The 25,224-nt window shown below is 47.7% G+C and overlaps 2 protein-coding genes across 6 annotated transcripts in view; both read right to left on the bottom strand.

Moving 5' to 3' along the window:
- The window catches only part of LOC142567706 (sphingosine-1-phosphate phosphatase 2-like), a 216,321-nt gene that overhangs the window by 107,853 nt on the left and 83,244 nt on the right, over positions 1-25,224 (bottom strand). Inside the window, exons 5-6 of one of the 5 annotated variants that reach the window (XM_075677876.1) lie at positions 3,302-3,364; positions 1,095-1,271 (exon numbers count right to left, since the gene is read on the bottom strand). The exons of the other annotated variants lie outside the window; for them this stretch is intronic. Coding sequence (XP_075533991.1) covers positions 3,323-3,364 — 42 coding nt within the window. The 3' untranslated portion in view covers positions 1,095-1,271; positions 3,302-3,322. Of the gene's footprint in view, positions 1-1,094; positions 1,272-3,301; positions 3,365-25,224 lie in introns of those variants that run through there. 5 annotated transcript variants of the gene reach the window in all.
- Positions 14,096-15,455, bottom strand: LOC142567728 (uncharacterized). The gene has a single exon (XM_075677903.1). It carries the CDS (start codon positions 15,453-15,455, stop codon positions 14,217-14,219), a length of 1,239 nt encoding a protein of 412 aa, XP_075534018.1. The 3' UTR covers positions 14,096-14,216.

The following is a 25,224-nucleotide window of genomic DNA, read 5'->3' as shown; positions in this document are numbered from 1 at the left end:
GTCGCCACCCATGAAACACGCAAGCAGCTATTTGATGTCTAAAAGATGTCTTGAACGGCTAATTCAAAAGCCTAGTAGCTGTCTTGATCAAGACATTTTGTAGCCATGGACGTCTAGAAGTACTTCAGTAAGCCCTGCTAACGTTACGCTAAAAGTTGGCTAATGGACAGCTTGACAAGAACAACTGAAGACTTTTATTAGACATTCCCTCAAATTTTTGCGGCAGCTGTTACAGTAACACGTTTGCCCACAGTTACAATTTATTTTAAACGAGGCACGGACATCAGAAAAAAAAGTCTATATTGTCAGATAGAGTGATGCAGAGGTAGTTTTTCCAGATGTGAACCATGGGAATAGTGTAGTACAGCCTCATTGGTCAATTTGTGCTTTTTAATTAGACTAATCAATTGAATGCCACCTGTCAGAATTATCTGGCAAATAAAACAGGATCTGTATTGTATGCTGATATAATTCCAATATTCACTCATTGACCTAAACAAGAACATCTCTGTGCGAAACACGTCATTATTGACAAAACTTCGCCCTGCTGGGTCTCCACCAAATTGAAATAGTTTCTAGCAAACAAAAATTTTGTCAGTGATGCTGCAGTTCAGGCAAAAATTACATCCTTGTTTCAGCTACAGAGGGCACAACAGCCTTACACCAGTACACGAAACAGAACACTATGCTGCAATGAGTTAAGAAATAAAGGATAGTACAAATCTGGAAAAACACTCTGTGAACCACTCTAACTAGCAATATAAATATTTTTTTTCTGATGTCCATGCTTCATTTAAAAGTAAATTGTAACTTACTTTCTGGGTACCTCTTGTAAGGTAATGCCACATGCTTGCATAGCATCACGCAGAAATAATGGCGAGTTCTTCGGCATGCCATCCATTAGTGAATTCCTTGTACTTTGCATGTTACAAGAACTGAAAGATAAATCATAATATGCTGTTATTTTTTTCATAAACTGTATGGTGAGCTTTTCATGCATAAAAGGTCATTGCACGCGAAAATGCAGCAAGGCATCAACTTCACACCATGTCACATACTCATACTTTATTACCTAATAAATTAGAAAAGATGGAGAAAGTGTAACTAACAAGAGTGACAAATAGCAGCAAAGGTGATCATGGATAAATCTTGAAGATGATTGCCGCCGCTGCCAGAGTAGGCCAGCCTTCGTAGGAGAGCACTAGCTGCCCACAAAAGCTTGCTGTCACAGGCCCCGCGTGACGGTTCTTGTAGACATAGGAAAGCAATACCTGCACAGCACAGGAAAAAAAGGGCAAGGGAAGAAACGGGAATGTTGAAATTGAAACTTCAATTAGCAATATGTGCTAAGTAAGAAGTTCGCTCACATTAAAAATAAATTTAAGCACTCCTTTCTCTTAAATTACGGGTATCTTAAGGTATGTATGCGATGATGTTTAAAATGACTAGTATATTTTCTATCATAAGAAGCCAACAAACACTGACACCAAGTACAACATAGGGGAAATTACTTGTGCTTAATAAATTAAATAAAGAAACGATAAATTAATGGAAATTAAAGTGGATGAAAAAACACCTTGCCGCAGGTGGGAACTGGACCCACAACCTTCGCATTTCGCGTGCTATGCTCTACCAATTGAGCTACAGCAGCGTCGTTTTCCCATCCACTTTCTTGGGTATTTATGTGTCCTAGTAGAACGCTGGGAGTGTTAGCCAGCGCCACAACTCAGAGACCTTGTTCCTGGCATATAGTCATTAAGTTGCATAGCAGAGTCAAAGTCAGCCTTTAATTTATTGTGTGGTGTTTTCTGGCTAAAAACCACTTATCAACCTGTCAAACAAGTCTGAGAAGCTTCCTGCAAAATATAATCAGTTTAAAACAGTAACTCACTCTGCAGGTACATGATGTACTAACTTAATTAAAAAGTTAAATAGCGTTTTATATTGTTGAACTAAAAGCAAGTTTGGCATTTTGCGCTGCCTAGCTGTTGCCTTTCTTTCAAACTTAAACATGCCACAGTACAGAGTAAGCAGGCAGCATGCAAAGGAGGACTGGTGATAAAGTAGTGTTCCAAAGCAACACTCCTAGCTGGATCAATCACTTTTGTTGATATATTTTCATGTGACCCTAATTGGCTTCGGGCACTACCTCACACAAATGACGCAACATCTTGGATGATGCGTCATACAAAGTTGAAAGTATCTCATGATGTGATCAAACGATAACATTGCCCACTGACTTGGAAGTGTTAACATGCTGTTTGCGTGAGAAGGTGCAAAGTGATTCGTATAGGTAGCTAATTCATCAGTGTATCTATAGCCTCAGGTAATTCTGAGCATCTATGCTGACTTCCAACTGAGAAGCCACTGCACACAAAAAGGTGTATTCAAGTAATGGTCTATGCAGAATAATTGCCCACTTAGTGAAAAGGCAAATGTGGCAGGCTAATGGGCCAGGGCAAATAGATTGATAAATTCTGATAACACCTCCAATGATATTATTGAAATAGGTGATAAAAACAGTACAGGTAAAATTGCTGTTATGACAAAATTTTAAAAGCACCTCTGCAAACTGCTGGAACCCTCAGCGTCATGCCTGTTCTACACACACATATGTTGCAGCGCAATCTATATCTCAGACGCAGGCACCTCCACAGATCACTTTGTGATCTCCCCACAATAAGGTTAAAAAACAGTCTGGCACAAGCTACTTGATGTGATTTATTTTGCAAGAGCCAGCCAAGTGCTGATGGTGGTAGAGCGAAATTGAAGTTTGTCCTTGTATGGAAGCCTTGGCCCATGTTTTATCAATTCTAGCAGCAAAGCACCCCTTTTACAGCACATATAAATCTTAAATTAGACTGCTTGCTGATGCTGTACAGTAAGTTCCTGTAAAGAAACTAAATCACACAGAAAACATTTAGAATACCAAACTAATCAAATACTGGCTTGAATACATTTGTGCATTAGGGAAGCAAGGTGTAATGTACACTGTTGTAGAAAATTTTTACTCATGTATGGAATACTATGACACAGCAGAGTTAATTTGTGAGTTCTTACATAGCAATGACTACCTACAGGTAAACTTTGTAAGGCTTAGGGAAACTAATTAATAGTAGAACTGTGTATGTACACTGTCACTGAGAAATTGGTTATAATAGTGGCAGCTTATAATGGACCAGTGCAAAAAAATGGCCATTTGTGAGACACCAATTAGCTATTTTACCATGAAGCGCTCCCTGGCCTTAATCCATACAAAAAGCACTGGGAGTACCAGAGAGGGTACAGTACATTGGCTTACACTGATCATGATGAGGTCCCGTCATCCAGCTAGCGCCAAGGTACAAGAAGGATGTCCTGCCGTCTATAGAGTGAAAGGGACAAAATAAGATAGCATCAAGTCAGTTGAAAGGCAGATTTGCAATTACAAATAAGGTGACCCAGTCACAGTCATTCATTAATAAATACCAAGCTGTCGTGACTTCACTCCCAGATGAAGCACCTACTAGGTTAAAGGTTTTGCTGCTTATTTAGAACAAAACATAAGTGAAATTTGTACATCAGCAGACGATTTAATTTAGAATTGTACAGATGAAGTAAACACTGCAGTTATATTTTTTGTTTTGCTATAAAGTGGGAACGCTACAAACTGCATAGTCACTGACACACACGCGCGCGCACACTAAGAACAAAAGGACACAAAATAGGGCGAGTTCAGTCTGGTTCAGCATTACAGCCAGCGCGTCGTTTTCGAATGCACTCCTTTCGGTTGGCTCGTGCTACGTTAACCACAGACTAACAAGCAGGGCAAAGTTCTGACTGGTGTTGCAGAAGTCTTGGAGCGTGGTAGTGCTGAACGGCTGAACACAAGCACAACCCTCGTATAAAAGTAAAGATGACGAAAACTCGCAGAGCAGAAGAGCCCAGATATCAAGAATTGTCGCGGGTAACACCTAAATATATTCACATTGTTGACGAAAAACGAAGCGCAATGTATTTCACTTACCGGAAAAAGTGTTATCCGAACGTGCGACGTACAAAGACACACCGAGACACGAAGGCGGCGAACGCAGATCCCGCCATTGTGGTAGTAAGCCGTCGGCGAAAACACGCAATACAGCCGATGTCACGAAGCACTGATGCAAAACACACGGCACACAGCATCACCACAGCTAAATGACTCCAGTTAATATCCAGTATAGATGTACAGAACGGCTTAGAATGACGCACAACTGGATAACGAACCCACGACCGAGACATAGCGGTCGGCAGTGGCCGTTTTTTCAAACTTCCTGCCTCCCAGTCAGGGTTGCCAGGTCCAAAATGTGAAAAGTAGCCAAAAAAATCTCGGAAACTAGCCAGAAAAGTAGCCAACTTTGGCCTCATACAGAAATGTAGCCAAAAAAGTAGCCACGCTAGGAAGAACATTGCATTTGCATTTATTATGCAACTCTGAAGACATTATCACAGCCAACACTTAAAGCTGCTTTTAGTAAATGTAAGAACATACAAAAATATTATGAAACGTGTATAAATGACTACAGCTAAGAGCGCTTTGATCAGCATGTAATATAACTAGAATATTATCACAAATCAGAATCACAGCTCCAGTTCAGGTGTAAATGTTTGAATTAATCTCGGCGCACATTTCTCGGAGAAGGTCAAAGCTCAAGGCATCCTCGAGCGATCGCTTTCGCGATTATTTACGTGCGATTTTGCGTCTTGGCATCGGCCGTGTCGCAGGCCGTTTGTTACGCTCTGCATAGTGAGATGCCCAGTCGCGCGAAATGTCGCAAAAGCGATTGTATTCCAAAATAGAGCTGTATATTTTCAAGCTGGGAACACATCACATACATGGACCGACTACGCCGAGAGCGCGCCGGCTAGACCGGCCGCTGACATGCTGGTAGCATGTTTACGTTTATCCCGTGACCAGCTGTCCAAGTGTTCGATTTTGCAAACTCTGGGCAGCTTCGGGTTGTGTTAGGATCCCACCTCACGTTGCCTTCCCATCAGGACCAGCACTAGCTGGCTGCCGTCTGGCTGCCAGCGGGCTGCCAGAACTCCGAATATCGAAGAAGCCCTATGTGTGGAAGATGGAAGGTCTGACGCGGAACGTCAATGCGAAGATGGAACACGCTGTGACGTCACCAGTGCGAAATCCTTTGCATGAAATGGAAGCGCCAGAGTCAGATTGACAATGATAATGCACCAGCTTGAAAAGATTTGAAGTGTCGTTGCGGGTTGGCCTAAATATTTGCTAATGTTGCTGCATAATATGAGCTACACAAGTTTCTATCCAATTTTTACAGTAGTGAAGCTATTTCAAGCGTAGCCAAAAAGTAGCCAAGTAACCAAGGCATTTTTTTCCCCGCCAACAGCCTCAAAAAGTAGCCAATTTGGCGCAAAGTAGCCAAATCTGGCAACCCTGCTCCCAGTGTCCCCAGCACAGAATGAGATGTCCGACAAATTTGGATTGTGCTGCCGAAGTGATCGCAGCGTGGTGGCTCTGTGACACCCACGGAGGAAGGAAACTAAGAAGAGGCCCTGACGTCACTCTTTGTGAAGCAAAAGTGAAGCCGGAAGTTGGCATTCCTCAAGGCGATGCTCCGCCTTTTGGGCCACTCTCCTCTCTTGTTTACATCTTTCGCGAAACCACGCTGCGCTGCGCGTGGTTTCGCGCAACATCCGGCAGAGCACGGCGCAGGTAACACAGCGCAACAAGACACGGTGACTAACGCAAACCCGCCCACACAGCGCCTTTGCCATGGCACGAAACCTAACAGAGCAACACGTGTGAGCACTCAAAACCATAACAACGCCGCCATTGTGGCCCAAAAGGCGTGGCCATACAGGAAAGGAAAGCAGCAAAAAAAAATGAGAACCTACTACGTCCTTTCCGCCACACTTTTCTCCTAGCGCGCGGAGGGGGTAGGGCCTTCCTCCGTGGTGTTTCCTTCCTCCGTGGTGACACCGCTGTGCAACACCGGCGTTTCGCTCCTGCTGCTGTAAATACCTGCTGCGCGAGCATAGAATGGTTTCCAGGCGTCGTGTGCGCGCCCCGTATGGAAAACAATAACACGCCTTTGATTGTTGAAGTTCTGGTGTGAAATTATTTAATATTAAAGCTAATTATTTTATGTTGCTTCCAACAAGTTCGATTTGTCTGTGGCGTCTTTTATTCGCTAACGCCGACGGTAACCGCACAATTAACACGTCGTTTGGCATTTTATGCACTTTTAGACAAAAAGATCTAGAAAAGTTCTTGAGTTAGACATTCTGAATGCGTTTACCAAAACAGACTCTAGTGACACCAGTAGTGGGTTTTGCCGCAGATAGAATATATACTAGCATATTCCAAGTGCTGAGGTTATGTTTAGAAGAAAGTCTATTTTCAGTCTTATCATAGACCAAGACGTCTATAGCCGTTTGTAGCCGTTTCAAGAAGTTTTTAAGAGGTTCTGTGTTTCGTGGGCATCTATCGGAAGCGCCTCGCTGGCGTAGTATGAGGGATCCCGCGGCGCGCTCCTCATAAGTTTTGCTGTCAGCGCTCACTGAAAACACCATGCGCGAGCTCTCCCGGAAATTTCTGTAAGTACTTTCGAAACGAGAGAAGTTTTTTACTGTTTAAATAATAATCTTGGGCAAACTGAAAGCGCACAATCGTTTACAGACGCTATCTCTTTACCGAATACGTACAGTGAACGCCACTGCGCGCGGTCGCCGCGATGGAGTCTCCCGAACCGGCTTTTGCGTGAAAGGTAGGTAAACGCTGAGAGCAAACTATGTGAAATATGTTCTTATAGTGTTTGTATAACTAAATGGAGCGTAATAGAACGAAGCCTCAATGCACGATCGCGCATATTCGCAGCGACCGACTGCGCGTCTGCATGCTTGTCCGCGCACTGTTTCGCTTTCTCCGCGCGCGTTTTCGCACCGTGCCATGAGCTTTAGGCCGCAGAATATGAGCATTTGACAGTATACAAGCAACCATTGTTGCGTTGGCGCTCTCAGAGCTGTTCAAAAATAATTTCATTGTAGAGACTTCGACGCCTACGGGCACTGTGATGTGCCGTCGCGACGATTCAATCTTTTTTTTTCTAAATTCTTTGACCTTTCAATATTATTTCTCGAGTTGCGTCGCACTGTATGTTTATCGGGGTTCTCAGCGTGCAATTTCCCGCTGCTCCTTTTTTGTAATCCAGTGCATTAATTCATAACACAAACATGACCATATGCCATGCTTTTTCTAAATGTGCTTCTTACCGCTGCCTTTCCACTCCACTGATCTTGCCAGTATCTATAGTATCGACAAGTTCATAGACCAAACCGTCATGACATTAGTCGGGCAGCGGACTCGAACGAGCGTCTCAGTGCGTGTTTTCAGAACATCGCAGACCGGGCGCCGCAGCAGAAATCTTCCTCGCGTCTGTGCTTGCTGCATACCCGAGTTGTAGCCGATGACTGTTTGCTGGTTTTATGTTTCGCAAGCCAAGCTTCACGCAGCTTCTTCTCCTGCGGTTACGTGTGAATAAGGCTGACACCAGCCTCCGTTACGTGCGTCCGGCCCTGCGGCACCGAGCAGTAGCCTACCATGTTGCGCGCCTTCAAAGGCAGCCACTACCTATTGTAGTGCTTTCAAGCGTTGTAAAGGAGACACTCGAAGCGGGAAAATTTCGCCACTAAATGAGAACCGCAGCGTACGAGGGAATTATACTCGTTTTCAGCTCGCTTCGGCGCTCCCGAAGGAGCCGACGCGGCCGCTATGTCCACGTGATCCCTCCTAACACGTCACGCCGACGGTGGCGCCAGCTTTTCCAGTGGTGGAGCTCGAGGCCAATAGGCGGCTGAAAGCACAGTCACTGCTTGTACACGCTTCGCATGCGACGGCAGTGTAGCATCGGTGTGTCATCGTACGTGCAGCAGAAACCTGACGAATGCTCTCGCCGGTCGTCGAGTTCTGCGCATGTCAGTACAGCAGTGTCAGCACCTGTGAAACTGTCAAATGAGACGGTGTCCGGAACCGCAATGCAATTGCTGCGCAGATCTCCGCAGAACATTTTCGGCGTCAGTAGGGAGCACATCGGAAGGCGAAAAATCCTAGTCCTCCCGGTACCCGCTTTGCGGCATGCCCCAGCGCAGTCTGCGCGGGCACTGTCGGCGCCATTAGACATTTGACGCGATGTTTCCGTATGCCGCGTTAGATCACCGCAACCTCGACACAGCACACAAAGCAAACACCACCACGCCGTCACGCAGACACCAGTCGTACAAACGAAAAACTTGGTCTACTCGCAGCGTCGTGCACAAAGAAACAAACAAATCGGCTGCTGGATTGTCTTGACATGACATGGCTGAGACCAGAACTGCTGTAGCAACACTATCAAACGAGGTAGAAACGATGATGATGAGTGGGGATTTCCAGTAGCGCCACTTCGTGGAGCAGCAAGGAGGCTTCGTTCAAAACAAAAATGGCGTTCAGCTACTCGAACCATGCACCGGTCCATAGCCTCCTCTATACTTTCCGTGCCTGCTCAATTATGCGGGGCGCCATTGTTTGGCGATGTCGAGGTTAGTTCAAGGATCTGCCAATGGGTGGCGCCAGCAGCCCAGCATCGCTCCTGTGGTCGCTCGGATGGACGCTGCTGTGGTCGAGGCTTCAGCGACTTCGTTCGTAGCTAAGTACCTTTTTATCTTTATTAGCTAGTGTTTTGAAGTATTTTCTGTTGCATGGAGTAGGGGCGCAAATTTTGAATTCTTGGTAAGAGTAGCAAACGCACCGGCTTTGTCTAGGTCTGGCGGCTCCCCAGTTAGGCCTAGTTGGTAGGAGGGACCTATTGATAGGCTTCGTTAATTATTTCAGCTAGCTCCTCAGATTCTTGCATGGGGTAGGGAGTGACAATTCTTTATTTTAGTTTGGGATAGCGGTCGAGGTCGGCTTTGCTTGAGTGATTTGGCGAAGTTCCTCGTTGGGCTTCGGGACGTAGGCCTAGCGATGAAATCGAAGAACGCGAAGGCCGCGGGGGACGGGGAGCAAGTGCAGTGCGACGAGTGCCTGCGATGGTGCTTCCTCGACGAAACTAAGTTCCAGAATTTAGCAGACGCGGAGGGGTCTAGCTTCACGTGCAGGTCGTGCGAGGGCGTCAGGGAAGCCGTCCAAAAACTGGAAGGGAATTGGGCGGCTAAGTTCGACGAGCTTAAGGCAGAACTGAGGGAGGAACAGGAGAAGCGGGTAGCACTGCAGGCGAAAGTTGACAATTTTGTCAAGGTGGAGGCGGCCCAGGCCGCGCAGTTAGTAAGGACCGTGGCCGAGCTTGAGGCAGAAAAAGAAAGGAGCGCCGAACTGGAAAGGCGGCTCGACGCGCTGGAGACGCGGGCAGCGGAGAAGGTCGGGTCAGGACAACAAAGTGTTGGCAAAAACTCTGAAAGTAGGGTAGACCCTACAGGCGAAGTGGGAGGCAGGGAGCCAAAGCAAGCCGTCGTCAGCTCGCCGCCGGTGAAACGGCGTAGTTATAGTGAAGCTGCACAACGCGCCCCGGGTGAGGCGACGCTGCAGCCACAGGGGCGCCAGCGGGCGCAAAGGGAGGGGCAGCAGGCACAGGCTGCAGTTGAACGGTTTGCACGTAGAAGGGTCCTGGTGATAGGGGACTCCAATGTGGGGAGGGCCGAAGAGGGCGTGATGGCGAGAGTGAAGTCGGACGGGCGAGTACAGGTGGAGGTGCAAGCGGGCAAGGGTATGGCGGAAGCAATGACCAAGGCGCGGGAAGTAATTGGGGTCAGCACGGAGAGCGACAGCTTGGTCATTATGCATTCTGGGCTCAATGACGAGCTTAAGGGGAGAAGCCAGGACCTTGAGAGGCACATTGAGACTGGGCTGAGTAAGCTTAGAGTGGCCTCCGGGAGGGTGCATGTGACCATATGCACTATCCCAGAAGTCCAGGGCCAGGCTTACCAGGTAGAAAGGAGGGTGGTTGAGGCCAATCGGGTCATTAGGAGTCTGAGCGGACGACTCGGGTACAGCGTGATGGAGGTCAACAGGGACGTGTACGGAACCGGCTTCCGACCTTTTGTGCAGGATGGTATTCACTACAGTGGTGCCACTGGCAAAAGGATAGGGGGCAGGATGGGTCGCCAGGCAACAGCTTTTTTAGGGGGACCCAGAGCCCTGAAAGAAGCAGTGTAGGCGTGGACGATTCGAGGCAGGAGCCACAAACACGCGAATATCGGTACTGTAGGAGAGGTGACAGGAATAAGCGCAAGAGCCAAATTAAGTCAGACATAGGGTTCATTAACATGCAAGGTGGCAGAAATAGGCTAAAATGGGAGGAAATCGAAGAACAACTAAGGCAGGAGAACTTAATGGTTTCTGGGTTTGTAGAGACAAATCTTAGGGACATGGAACAACCGCCCTGTAACCCTGATTATGCATGGGAATACTGCAACAGAGTGCAGGGTAGCAGAAAGGGTGGGGGAATTGGAGCATTCATTCATAAAAATACAAATTGGCAAAGGGTCAAACAGGAATGCAAGGAACATTTATGGCTAGAAGGAAAAGTAGCAGGGGCGAAAACACTTCTGGGCTTTGTATACCTTTGGACAGGATCAAATGCTAAAGAGGAAAACAAAAAAATGTTGGACTGTATAGCAGCGGACATCAATGAGCTAGGAAAAGGATGTGAAGTAATTGTATTAGGAGACATGAATGCGCATGTTGAAGATATGGATGGGTACACAGACTCCACAGGTAACATGCTGCTGGATATGTGTGAGAGGCTTAACTTAGTTGTCTGTAACTCTACTGAAAAGTGTGACGGTATCATAACATGGGAGGTAGGGGGTCGACACTCGACAATAGATTATGCGTTGATGTCACATAGGATGTACGATAAATTAGGAGCCATGATTATAGATGAACAGGGCTCCAGAAGTATAGGTAGCGACCACAAACGTATCAAGTTGAGTTTTAAGAGGGAAACTAAAGCACGAACGACGCGCGAGGAAACGCCAGATGTGATTTTTTACTCAGAAGACGAAGTGGAAATAGCGGCCAAACAAATTGAACAGGAAATATCAGAGAGTACTGAAACTGATTGGACTTACCCAAAGTTAATGAGACTATTTGAGCGTGAGCTAGGTAAGGCGCGAGTCAGGAAAACAAGGCAAGGGATGTGAAAACTCAAGAGCTGGTGGGATGAAGAGGTTAAGAAGGCCATAAAGAAACGTCAGGAAGCCTCCAGGCAACACAGGTATTCCAAAAGTAAGGGAGAACCTGAAGCAGAAGTAGAGAGGAAATGGGTAAACTATATAAAATGCAAAAGGGAAGCATCTTATTTGATCAACGAGAAAATCAAGACAAAAGGGTCCCAATGGCTGTCAAAAATAATCAATAAAAAAGATAAACAGGCAGCTAGAAAATTCTGGCAACAACTGAACTCCTTGGGTAATAGGACAAGCCTAGAGAAGAGGTATATAGTAACAGCTCAAGGTACTCGGTTAGAAGGAGAGGCGGCAATGGAGCATATAGGAACCATGATCAGGGAAAAATTTACAAAACAGACAAATGGTACATGCAGTACGTCGGAGAGGGATAGCCCGGTCAACCCACTGCTTTCGCTTGGACAAAAAGAGTGGGAAAGGGCGGAGAAGAGGGTACCAAGTAGCACATCGGCAGGCCCCGATGGTATTCCAAGTATGTTAATAAAGAAATTGGGCCCGAAATCTAAGAAAGCATTGAGGGAGGTGGTGAGCAAAATGCTAATGGATGGTAAAGTACCTGACGAATGGAGGCTAAGTAGGATGAGAATGATATATAAGGGAAAGGGGGACAAAGCTGACATAAATAACTACCGGCCTATAACAGTGACGTCAGTGGTTTACAGTGTGGTTATGCAGATTATAAAGGACAGACTGCAGGCATGGGTAGAGAACGAGGGGGTACTTGGAGAGCTAAAAAATGGGTTCCGGAAGCATAGGAGGCTAGAAGACAATCTGTTCTCGCTAACACAGTGCATTGAAATAGCTGAAAAGGAACACAGACCCCTATGGCTGGCTTTTTTGGACATCAAGGGAGCCTATGACAGTGTACTTCAAGAGGGCTTGTGGGGCATTCTGGAAACTTTAGGAGTGCAAGATGGAGTAACCAATTTCTTAAAAGATATCTATAAAGGTAACCGGGTGATTATACAATGGGAAAAGCAGGTTTCGGAGCCTGTGATGATTCGGCGGGGGCTTAGGCAGGGGTGCCCATTGTCACCTCTGATGTTTATGCTGTACCTACAAGGTCTAGAGGCCAAAATACAGCAAAGCGAACTCGGCTTCAACCTATCATTTCTCAAGCAAGGAAAATTGATTGAATAGTCATTACCAGGACTGATGTACGCGGATGATATTGTATTAATGGCTGACAATGCAGAAGATCTGCAGGAATTAATGGATATATGTGGTACAGAAGGAGACAGGTTAGGCTTGAAGTTTAGCAAAGAAAAATCAGCAGTCATGATTTTTAATGATAACAGTTGCGGCGAGCATAAGAAACAGGAGGCCACGCTGGAGATAGTCGATAAATACAAGTACCTTGGGGTGTGGATAAATAATGGCATTGAGTATCTGACAGAGTACGAAAAATATCTAACGACTAAAGGTAACAGAAGTGCAGCGATTATGAAGAGTAGGGCACTGTGGAACTAGAATAGGTACGAGGTAGCACGAGGGATATGGAAGGGGGTAATGGTACCAGGCCTGACTTTTGCCAATGCAGTTCTATGTATTAGAACAGAGACCCGGCAACAGTTGGAAATTAGGCAACGTGGTGTGGGTAGGCTCGCTCTGGGAGCACATGGCAAGACACCAAATCTTGGAGTGCAGGGGGATCTGGGATGGTCTTCTTTCGAGGGCAGAGAGGCTAGTAGCAAGATAGCATTTCAGGAGCGATTGAGAAAAATGGGGGAAATTCGGTGGGCTAGGAAGGTTTTCAGTTACTTATACACGAGGAATGTTGACACGAGGTGGAGGAAGCGAACTAGAAAATTGACAAGCAAATATTTGGGCAGTAGCGGGGGAACAAGTAAGGAATCATCTGTCAAGAAAAAGGTTAAGGAGGCAGAGAGGGGTATGTGGAGTACAGAGATGCAAACCAAACCTGCATTGGAGACATACAGGACATTTACGCAAGAAATAGCCAAAGAAAATATTTACAATAACTCTAAGGGAAGCTCATTGTTGTTCGAAGCCAGGACAGGTGTACTGAGAACTAAAACGTACCGAGCCAGATACCAGGAGATAGATTTGGTGTGCGAGGCGTGTAGAGAGGAGGAGGAAACGGCGGAACACCTGATACTTGCTTGTAAACAACTTCACCCTGAAGTTGAATCTAACGGGGAACTATTCAAAGCCTTGGGTTTTAAAGACAGTGAAAGTAGAATAGACTTTGAACAGGTAGAAATAACTAAACGGAGGCTATCTGATTGGTGGACAATATCAACGCAAAAGTAAAGGAGTAAATACATAGGTATGCATGCATATAGAACCATTAAAGGCTAGGTGGCGCGCGCCGCCGCCGGCCGATTCAAAGGGTTGAGCCACAATCCATCCATCCATCCATCCGGAGAACGCGATAACGCCACTGTGCATAGCACCGTATTCTGCTGAAGCACTAGCTGCACTGCATTTGATAATGCAGAAAAAGATGCTCTATTGTGAGGTACAAGTACATTACATTTATAAGGTTCTCTTGTGCCTGGTTCTGTGATTGTTCTCTAATATTCATTAGTTTAAACTTGCTTTCATATCTTTTCATGGTGTAGCAGTCGGTCGTTGCACTCAACAAGTATCTAACGTCGCGGCAACCTTTGTGTGAACACAGGCACTTTTTCTCATCGCAAAATTGTGACTAATTGACCAACTTACTGACCACGATTCATGCTAACGGAATTACTTCCGGCTCACTTCATTTTTTTAGAAGTGGAAGCTGTAAAAACAGCCGAACTGCGCATCGTCCCTTTATTCCAAGGTTTCTGTGCAATTCTTTCTCTGTCTCTCTTTAATTGTTGAGGCAAGTCTGCCATCTTATATGCGCTAAAAATGCGGTTATTTTCCAGGTCAGATACTGCCTACGAGCACCGCACAGCGTTAATGAGCCAAAAGAAGTGCAAACATGCTGACACACATCAAACTTTATTATTACGTCAGGCTTGTTCAAGTTGATATTCAGGCTTCACTTAAAGCTTTAGCTGTTTCCGGGAGAGTGGCTTCACAAAGAATGTCTTTGCCATGTCATTCTTGTCTGTTACAGACAATGCATAATTGGTGAATATCGGCCTGAAATATTTAGTGCAGACAATCTTCAAGAGCTGCAGGTGGTGCTCAGGGCAAGTACACTTCAAAACTCCACAGTCTGCCAGTACTGGTACAGCATTATCGACGGCTTCTTGCAGTGGCTTTGCAAGGTTTCTTCTCTTGCTCAGGATCACATCAACGTACATTTTCAAGGCATGCAGCACGTGTACAAGTTGACGGGAAGGGTACAGGAGCCCTCCTCTGTCCTGATGTCGGATCAGACTGTCGCTTGGTGAAGCAGAAGATGGCTTTGACACAAGCGAAATACAGCTGCTGCAGTCAACATGTTCTTGAATGACACGAGCCAGGTAGCCTCCTACCATCGAGATGGCTGCCATGTCTACTGTCGGAAGAAGGCTGGCTGGTTTTTTCAGCCGATCTTCAAGCAGCCTTGTTGCTTCTGCTGGAAAGTGGCCCGAGTGGTCGTCTCTTGATTTACCAGCATTATGCAGTGCTCCTGATGCATGACTTGTGGTGTCAACTACATTGCTGTTTTTAGAAGCTGAAATAATACCAGTCTTCAGCACCCTTTCAATCCCAGAAAGAACAGCTTGGGCATCTGTCTGGTCATTGCTGCCAGCAGATCTTCGTAGCCAACCAAAAAAGGACTCTATTGGGTTTGCAGAAAGCTTTTGTGTCAGCACGAACTTGAATTTGGAAGTTTCCAGCAGGTACTTCATACATTCCACATTCGACTTGGTGGTCATTACCAGTGCATGGTATGTTTCCTTGCTAAGGAACTGCTTTTGTGTGCACTTGTTCTTCATCTCTTCAAGATATTCAAGAAAAGATGTCAAGAGCCAGGTCAGGCAGATGTCGTCAGCGGTCTCGTACTGTTTGCTGTCTGGCAACTTTTGGTGAATGTGCCAAACACAGTTACTGACGTCCATCAACAGGAACCAGCGGTGCACAGTTTCCATGAACTGAACTGTGGGACCCACACCTGCAAAACTTATGTCAGCTGTATGGCCTGCTTGCTCTTTCAGCACCTTAAGTGCCACAGTGACCGGTGGCGAGAAGACTTGAACAGCCCTAGACACGTTCATTTTCTCAATATTCGATAGATATACATGCTTTCTCGTAAGAAACCTTACAGGTTTCACTATGTTTCCTTGCTGCATGCGGTATAGTTGTTTCAGATGAGCGGACGAAACCTCATCGCTCTCACCAAGGTCTCGGGCTGGAAATTGTGACCTAATGTTTTTGATCAGGTGACACTGGTCAAATGCAAGAAACAGCTTCCGTGCCGGATTCTCCGGGTGCTGAATGCAATGTGTCAGGTTTCCATTGCACAGGAGTTCCATGGCAAGGACGTTGATCCTGTGATTGTCAGTTACTATGCGCACCACGACAAAGCCTGCTGCTTCGACCTGCTTAATTGCATACTGTATTAGCACAAGCAGCTGGCGTCCAGTGCAGTTCTTGGTTAAGAAATACCCTACAGGTATTCGAATGCGCACTGAAAGTCCAGAAAGTACAAAACACGACAGGGAATTGGCCAGCAGTGGTTCGGCAGTGCTTGTCGATGGCAGAAGCTTCCCGCTATCCACCTCTCCAACAAATGCATCTCGCTTTTTGTTGTATTGGAGTCGCTGTTTGATTCTCATTTCATCAACTACCAAAGAGCAAGTTTTGGCCTGTGTGCTTGCGAGGTTTGCCACCTCTGTTTGAAGCCGCTGCTGGACTAATGATGTAAACCCCACTTCACCTGATGTTACTCCAAGAAACCTTTACAAAGTAGCTCGGCTTGGAAGCTTCAGGATTCCCTCTTTTCGGATGTGTTCGTAGGCTCGTGTTGAAAGGTTTCTTAACACTATGGAATGGCGCACTGTTATCTCCGACCACGTTGGCCGAATTTTTGAGAAGTTCATTACTTGGTCCAAAAGTACACTAGCACCCAAGTGCTTTTCATTTGCTGCTTTCACGACGCTGGAAAAAGCAGTCAAGTAGCTGTCTTCCTTTAACTGTAGCAGTTCCTGTTTATAACTGTCAACGGTCTGCTTCAATCGCTCAATCTTGGCCTTTAGGTCACGCTCTCTTCGTCGCCACCTCTGACGTTCTACTACCGAAATAGCACTGCGCACATCAACCTGGATACTTTGGTGCCTTTGTGTTATGCGCGCGGCAGGCACGTTCGGCTCAATTTCGTGCTGAGGGTCAACAAAGATAACTTCGCTGTCCGCATCCACAGAAGAAATACCTGCTGCTGGAGAGGTGACTTCATCCATTTTGGCACTCTGGGCAAGGCTGCCTGCGGTCAGTAGATTGGCAGCAGACACGGCAGGCGCACTGCGACGAACTGCTTCCCGTTTCCGCACAGCAGAGTTGCTCCGCGGTTTCTTTGCAGCCGGCTGGCTGCATGTACTCCGGGTATTCGTCGAAGATGCTGGGAGTAGCACCCCTTTTCAGCTTGCGAGTCTTGCATCCTTCTTTGTAGTCCGTAGCGATGAAGTGCCGGCTACAAACAACTGAATAACGTGACGTTGTATTGGGTACCCAGTCCTTCCTTGCGATTACTCTTAATCAACTTTCTCGTAGCTTTTGATCAGAAGGGATTTCATGAAAAGAAATGCCCGGTACTTTCCGCTTCGAGTCCGATTTGCACTTCGGCACACAACAGTAGGCCATGATGGGACAAAACATGTGCGAGCTTGAAGCGCAGAACCGCGAGCACAGCTAGCGTCGATCAAACAAGGGATGAACAGGCCTGGCCAGCCTAGCCGCGTGGCTGTTGTTGGATGGATGGATGGATGGATGGATGATTGTGGCTCAACCCTCTGAATCGGGCGGCGGCGGCGCGCGCCACCTAGCCTTTAATGGTTCTATATGCATGCATACCTATGTATTTACTCCTTTACTTTTGCGTTGATATTGTCCACCAATCAGATAGCCTCCGTTTAGTTATTTCTACGTGTTCAAAGTCTATTCTACTTTCACTGTCTTTAAAACCCAAGGCTTTGAATAGTTCCCCGTTAGATTCAACTGCAGGGTGAAGTTGTTTACAAGAAAGTATCACGTGTTCCGCCGTTTCCTCCTCCTCTCTACACGCCTCGCACACCAAATCTATCTCCTGGTATCTGGCTCTGTACGTTTTAGTCCTCAGTACACCTGTCCTGGCTTCGAACAACAATGAGCTTCCCTTAGAGTTATCGTAAATATTTTCTTTGGCTATTTCTTGCTTAAACGTCCTGTATGTCTCCAATGCCGATTTGGTTTGCATCTCTGTACTCCACATACCCCTCTCTGCCTCCTTAACCTTTTTCTTGACAGATGATTCCTTACTTGTTCCCCCGCTACTGCCCAAGTATTTGCTTGTCAATTTTCTAGTTCGCTTCCTCCACCTCGTGTCAACATTCCTCGTGTATAAGGAACTGAAAACCTTCCTAGCCCACCGAATTTCCCCCATTTTTCTCAATCGCTCCTCAAATGCTATCTTGCTACTAGCCTCTCTGCCCTCGAAAGAAGACCATCCCAGATCCCCCTGCACTCCAAGATTTGGTGTCTTGCCATGTGCTCCCAGAGCGAGCCTACCCACACCACGTTGCCTAATTTCCAACTGTTGCCGGGTCTCTGTTCTAATACATAGAACTGCATTGGCAAAAGTCAGGCCTGGTACCATTACCCCCTTCCATATCCCTCGTGCTACCTCGTACCTATTCTAGTTCCACAGTGCCCTACTCTTCATAATCGCTGCACTTCTGTTACCTTTAGTCGTTAGATATTTTTCGTACTCTGTCAGATACTCAATGCCATTATTTATCCACACCCCAAGGTACTTGTATTTATCGACTATCTCCAGCGTGGCCTCCTGTATCTTATGCTCGCCGCAACTGTTATCATTAAAAATCATGACTGCTGATTTTTCTTTGCTAAACTTCAAGCCTAACCTGTCTCCTTCTGTACCACATATGTCCATTAATTCCTGCAGACCTTCTGCATTGTCAGCCATTAATACAATATCATCCGCGTACATCAGTCCTGGTAATGACTGTTCAATCAATTTTCCTTGCTTGAGAAATGATAGGTTGAAGCCGAGTCCGCTTTTCTGTATTTTGGCCTCTAGACCTTGTAGGTACAGCATAAACATCAGAGGTGACAATGGGCACCCCTGCCTAAGCCCCCGCCGAATCATCACAGGCTCCGAAACCTGCTTTTCCCATTGTATAATCACCCGGTTACCTTTATAGATATCTTTTAAGAAATTGGTTACTCCATCTTGCACTCCTAGTTTCCAGAATGCCCCACAAGCCCTCTTGAAGTACACTGTCATAGGCTCCCTTGATGTCCAAAAAAGCCAGCCATAGGGGTCTGTGTTCCTTTTCAGCTATTTCAATGCACTGTGTTAGCGAGAACAGATTGTCTTCTAGCCTCCTATGCTTCCGGAACCCATTTTGTAGCTCTCCAAGTACCCCCTCGTTCTCTACCCATGCCTGCAGCCTGTCCTTTATAATCTGCATAACCACCCTGTAAACCACTGACGTCACTGTTATAGGCCGGTAGTTATTTATGTCAGCTTTGTCCCCCTTTCCCTTATATATCATTCTCATCCTACTTAGCCTCCATTCGTCAGGTACTTTACCATCCACTAGCATTTTGCTCACCACCTCCCTCAATGCTTTCTTAGATTTCGGGCCCAATTTCTTTATTAACATACTTGGAATACCATCGGGGCCTGCCGATGTGCTTCTTGGTACCCTCTTCTCCGCCCTTTCCCACTCTTTTTGTCCAAGCGAAAGCAGTGGGTTGACCGGGCTATCCCTCTCCGACGTACTGCATGTACCATTTGTCTGTTTTGTAAATTTTTCCCTCATCATGGTTCCTATATGCTCCATTGCCGCCTCTCCTTCTAACCGAGTACCTTGAGCTGTTACTATATACCTCTGCTCTAGGCTTGTCCTATTACCCAAGGAGTTCAGATGTTGCCAGAATTTTCTAGCTGCCTGTTTATCTTTTTTATTGCTTATTTTTGACAGCCATTGGGACCCTTTTGTCTTGATTTTGTCTTGTTGCCCAGGGCTGGCGGCGCCACCCCACGGAGAAAACCGGCAGAGCAACGTTGCCAACCGACGGCGCTTCCCCTACCTTTGAGCATTCACTCCCAATAGAGGAGGCTATGACCGGTCAGAGTCGGTCACGTGTAGTCGGTGCATGGTGCTCTCGATCGAGTTGACTCAAGGAGTGTCCAAAAAATCAGATCGAGAGGTTGCAAGGTGTCCGAACTTTTGGTAGTTGTACATTATGGTTTATGGGAAGAATGACGGTGCCGCGAAAAGCAGACCGAATAAACGAGCATGTCTGAATTTGGAGTCCGAAAAATCAGTCGGCAACTGTAAACGACAGCTTTTGTTGCAAAGTAACCTATGTTACTGTATCATAGCATGACTTAGAATAGACCGTCTAAATAAGAGATTATCATTTGTCGAATATTTTAGCTGTGGAGAGACAAATGTTTTAGTTACAAAGCATAGAAATCAGGGTAACACTGAGCTTAGTGTCACACATTACTCCCCCCCCTCTGACTTCTGGATTGGATTGGCGCGACTTGCTATGTGCTTGCGCACACTCTACCGAGCGCAGGTTGCGTGCTGTGCGCCTGGTTTCTGCACTAGGCTGTTATACAGTTGCTTTTTCGAGCGCACATCGGTGTGCGTCTGGTCTAGGCTGGCACTAGGCTTTTATACGATCGCTTGTCGCTGCTTTCCATTCGGCGCTGCTTGGTGCAGGCGCACAGACTTGGTGCGCGCCTGCTTTTTGCACTGGTCTTTGAACACATCGCTCGCTGCTCGCACTTATATATAATTACGAAGTGAGCAAAGTGAGCGTCGCTTAGCGCGGAAGTGCTGCGCCGCGGGCGTACCGTGTATGTAAGCGCGCAGCAATGCCGGGAAACATTCATGCAAAAGCAAAGGGTCAGGAAACTGCGCTTTGTTTTCCATTACTTTGTCATGTACCTTCACACTGCGTAGCGCCGAGCGATCGCAACAAACGCAGAAATAAGTCTTTGCAGCGCGTGTGGCCATTAATTGACTCCCACCCCACAGCCATGCGAGGTGCGACTCCAGCAGCGGTGCAGTTACCCTGCAGCCGGCTGAGAGGAGGTGGCGCTTCAGTTTCTGCATGCCAATAACATTCCATTATTTTGCGTGTCAACGCCCGTGATTGGGTCCACAAAGTTCACGCTGTGGTTTAGTTTCCCATTGCAGATTGAGGCTCGCTCCATTAGCATCCACTAAGTTCGGCATGCAGTTGTATGCGGCATATTCATCACTGTGGATGGTGGTCCCCGGTTCAACGTAGGCTGCAATAATGGGGCCTAGCGTCGCTGCGTCTCGTCTGTCGACCTTGAACTGTCGGAGCTGCCCGGTGGTCACGCAGATCATGCCGAATACCCATGGTCCACGATCTGCAATGCCGCCGTGATTTTGGCGGCTCGGTGGAACGTTGTCGCCCGTCATCAGGCGGCCTCGATTGTATTTTCGCTTGCCGCGAAGGAGGCATTCATCAATTTGCACAATCCTCCCGGGACCACCGAGTGGGGGTCGCGCCAGCAGCTCATCCCGCACAACCTCACGAGCTATCACGGGCGTGCACACGCAAAAAAAAAAATGTTATTGGCAGAAAGTGAAGTGCCACCTCCGCTTCGCCGGCTGCAGAGTAACTGCACCGCTGCTGGAGTCGCACCTCACATGGCTGTGGGGTGGGAGTCAATTAATGGTCACACGCGGTGCAAGGACTCATTTCTGCGTTTGTTAGAAGCGATCGCTCGGCGCTACCCAGTGTGAAGGTACATGACAAAGTAATGGAAAACAAAGCGCAGTTTTCTGACCCCTTGCTTTTGCATGAATGTTTCCCGGCATGGGCGTCTTGCGCTGGAGTTTGAGGTATAGTAGCGGCGCCTGGTGGCAGCGCGGGAAACGACATCTGGGTCGTACCTGCTTGGGTCGTATTGAGCCCTAGCTGTGGCGAAGTACAGTTCTAGGCCGAGTTTTGCGTCGATTCGCACTTTTTTCTGCCCTGTTGAGAGTGCGAAAAGGCTCGTCACTTCTCACAGACCACGCTGCGAGCTCGCCGCAGCCTATAGTTTAATGAAAACGGACTCTCCGTGTGCCGTGGGACGTAATGCTAGGAGCAGAAGGAATCCGTGATGCCGATTCGGAGAGACCTAGCCCAGCCTCGAAAAGGCGTCACCGTCATTACTTCTGCCTCGTGGGCTGCCATGAACAAGAAGGCCTGAATCCCAACATCAGATTCTACCGTTTTCCTTCAAGGCCTCACGAAGTGGAGCATCTGGCGCGCTGCATAGCTGCAGTTCGTCGCGCTGAGTAAGCGAAACTTTGCGCCATGCTGACTGCTTCGCCTGTCTTGAAGCTTGCTTGATTATCTGCATTCTAAATTTCGGTCTTTTGCACCTGCAGTCCCGACAGCAGACCGACATAGCAGCAGGCACGGCTGGTAATCCACAATTCGAGACCCGGCCCCAGCGACAATTAACAATTCGACCGATGCGAAGTGGTATGTGAAGTTACCAGGTGTGTGCAAATGAGCACAAATGGTCGGGCTCATTCGATGACAATTCACTACTCCACTACGAGGAGCACAGATTAAGAGAGTTAAATGCGCTCATCCTTGATCTCAAGCCAGCACGTTGAGGCAGCGAAGCAAGGCAGTATTGATTGCAGCACATCGATGTTCGAGCGCTGTCATTAAAACCTACATCAAGCGAGCAGCGCACGAGCTCACGCTGCGGCGCGATTCGCACGTACGTGCGAGCTCATATGCATTGCATCAGTTATTACCAGTTACTAAAAGGGACAGATGGCCGCTACTACAACACAGGCATGACTACTTGTTCAGCGGCATGCAATCAACAAAGATTGCAGGAGGCCCGCCGTTTCGCGGCATGTCGAAAGACCACTGCCGTCGTGGCGCGTACGATCGTGCGCTCGAGCAGTCGCGGCGCGTACCGTTGTGTGCTCGAGCAGTTCCGTGCACATGATGTCTGCTTATCGCTGCTGTGGATTCATTTATGGCAAGCATTTCCTCGCGTTTGTGCGCCTGAATCTGACAGCTAGCGTGCAAACCTTACCTGAAGTTCCACTTCGTATGCGACTCGCTTCACTTGCGATTGACAACGTGCTAAAACTTCGCCGCCTAATTCTTGAACGGCGTACACGCATTCGGCACTGCATAATTTCTTGCCTTTACGCAGCGTGCCACCCCTGAAAAAAATCTTCGGCGCCCAATATTCACTGCAGGCCGTGATACAACACAACCGAAAGTGGCGGGTCCATATTGTAAACGTGCTTTCCGAAGCAGACGACCGAGCTTGGTACGACCCATTTTAGGACAGAGGGCGCTTTTTAGCACCTTTTTCGCAGCGCCCCTGGGCAATGCAAGAGCCCCATTGCTGTGCGCTTACATACACCGTACGCCCGCGGCGCAGCACTTCCGCGCTAAGCGACGCTTACTTTGCTCACTTCGTATTTGTATAGAAGTGCGAGCAGCGAGCGATGTGTTCAAAGACCAGTGCAAAAAGCAGGCGCGCACCAAGTCTGTGCGCCTGTACCAAGCCGCGACGAATGGGAAGCAGCCACAAGCGATCGTATAAAAGCCTAGTTGAAAAACCAGATGCACACCTACCGTATTTACCCGCGTATAACCCGCCCCTGCGTATAACCCGCACCCCTAACTTTGAACTCGGCGGAAAAAAAAAAAAACTCGCGTATAACCCGCACGTCTACCTGAAAAAAAAAAATGAGCGCTAGAAAGATGAAACTCACACTCAGTGATCATTTCGTTTTCAGAACATTTATTCAAACGACCGCCACCACGTCACTGGTTATCCGATTCTTAATCGTCGCCGCTCTCACTACTGCCATCCGAGGCTTCATCGCCACTCTCAAAGACGTAGTCGTCCTCGGAACCATCCAGACTATTACTGATCGCACATTTTTTAAAGCTTTTGCGCACCAAATCGGCCGGTATCGCTTTCCACGCATCCACGGTCCACTGGCACAGCAATGGAATGTCAGGCCTTCGCACGCGTCCCGTCGGTGTGAGGGCGTAAATGCCGTCGGCCATCCACTGGGCATACAGCCGCTTCACGTGTGCCTTGAACGGCTTGTTCAGGCACACGTCGAGTGGCTGTAGCATGGACGTCATGCCGCCAGGTATTATGACGAGGTCGGTGCTGGTCTCGGCAAGGCGAGCCTTCACCGCATCAGTGCAGTGGCCTCTGAAGGAATCTAGTACGAGCATCGACCGGCGTGCCAGCAAGGCACCTGGTCTTCGCTCCCAGATTACTCGAAGCCAGTCACCGACTAGGCCACTGTTCATGCACGAATTTTCTTCCGCACGCACAACGATTCCTGGGGGCAGTGGAATGCTAGGTAGCGTCTTGCGTTTGAAAATCACATACGGGCGCAGTTTCGTGCCGTCAGGCAAAGCGCATAGCATGACTGTGCAGCGCAGCTTGGCATTTCCGCCGGTCAGCACGCTGACTGATTTGGAGCCCTTTTTTTCCATGGTCGTGTCCATCGGCATCTCAAAGTACACAGGTGTTTGATCAGCATTTCCCACCTGAGACAGCAAATAGCTGTGCTCCTTCCGAAGTGCGATCACATATCGTTGAAAGTTCAACAACTTTTCCTCGTAGGCTTCAGGAAGCCGCTGGCACATGGTTGTTCGCCGCCGCATAGAAAATCCATGTCTTCGCATGAAGCGCTGAAGCCATCCACGGCTTGCACGAAACTCACGTGGAATGTTCAATTCCCGGGCCAACTTCAGGGCTTCCATTTGCGCCATCTCAGTCGAAACAGCGTGGCCACGACTTCTCTGCTCCTCAATGAACTTCGCAAGCTGCGTCTCGAGGTGGGGGTACGCGCCAGTCTTCGGACCCCGAAACGCTCGCCTGTTCCGGTTCGTTGCTTCGAGACTCTCTTTTTTCTTCCTCCAGTCGCGAATGCACGACTCGTCGACGTCATGCTGTCTTGCAGCAGCTCTGTTGCCGATTTCTTCGGCAGCGGCTATAATCTTTAGCTTCTCTTTCGCTGTGAAACACTGCCGTCGAGTCGCACTCATGATGCCAAAACAAAGCAGGCAAACAGTGCAAACTGGGGTAAGTACACTAAACAGCGCCTAACGCGAGGCTCAACAATGCTGGCCTTTCGTTGGCCCTTCATCGGCTTGACAAGCGTCGATGACGATGGGGATGGCGGACGACACGGGGAGACCGCCGCACATTGCGGTGAAGCCGACCCCCCCCCCCCCCTCCCAAGGAAAAAATTCGCAGATAACCCGCACCCCCACTTTTTAAACGCGTTTTTTCACATTTTGGTGCGGGTTATACGCGAATAAATACGGTATCTGCGCTCAAAAAAGCAACTGTATAAGAGCCTAGTGCAGAAACCAGGCGCACAGCAATCTGCGCTCGGAAAAGTGCGCGCAAGCACGTAGCGAGCCGCGCCAATCCAATCCAGAAGCCAGAGCAGAGGTTGGGGGGAAGCAATGTGTGACACTAAGCTCAGTTTTACCAAAATCAGAACTAATGTTTGCTTTCCGTTTTCAGGTGGACCTCGGGGAAGGCATTCTGCTTGACGAGTCCACACTGACATGACTGCGGCGGGACGCCAAGAACTCGGGGTCAAGATTTGCAAGGGGCCTGCTGAAAGTTCTCTTCAGCTCGAAAGAGTTGGAGAACAAGTCTCTTTTTGGGTGGCGTTCAAATGCCCACAAGGGTGCCGCCCAAAAAGAGGCCTTGGACCCGAGACATGTGAACGCCATTCTGAGTATGTGTGACTGCGCAGTCAACTAACATGTTTACTATATTTTGTAATTTGAAGTTAAAATCTTGTGCATGACCCCTTTGTGCTGTCCTGTGCCCATATACAC

Source organism: Dermacentor variabilis, unplaced genomic scaffold (assembly GCF_050947875.1).
Source record: "Dermacentor variabilis isolate Ectoservices unplaced genomic scaffold, ASM5094787v1 scaffold_14, whole genome shotgun sequence".
In the NCBI taxonomy this organism is placed as follows: domain Eukaryota; kingdom Metazoa; phylum Arthropoda; class Arachnida; order Ixodida; family Ixodidae; genus Dermacentor; species Dermacentor variabilis.
The sequence above is the reverse complement of the archived record's forward strand: the minus strand, read 5'-3'. Positions and strand labels throughout refer to the sequence as shown.

What these genes read in the sequence shown, in the direction of transcription:
- LOC142567728 (XM_075677903.1), bottom strand. Translation starts at nt 15,455, where the DNA reads ATGCAGCAAGGAAACATAGTGAAACCTGTAAGGTTTCTTACGAGAAAG.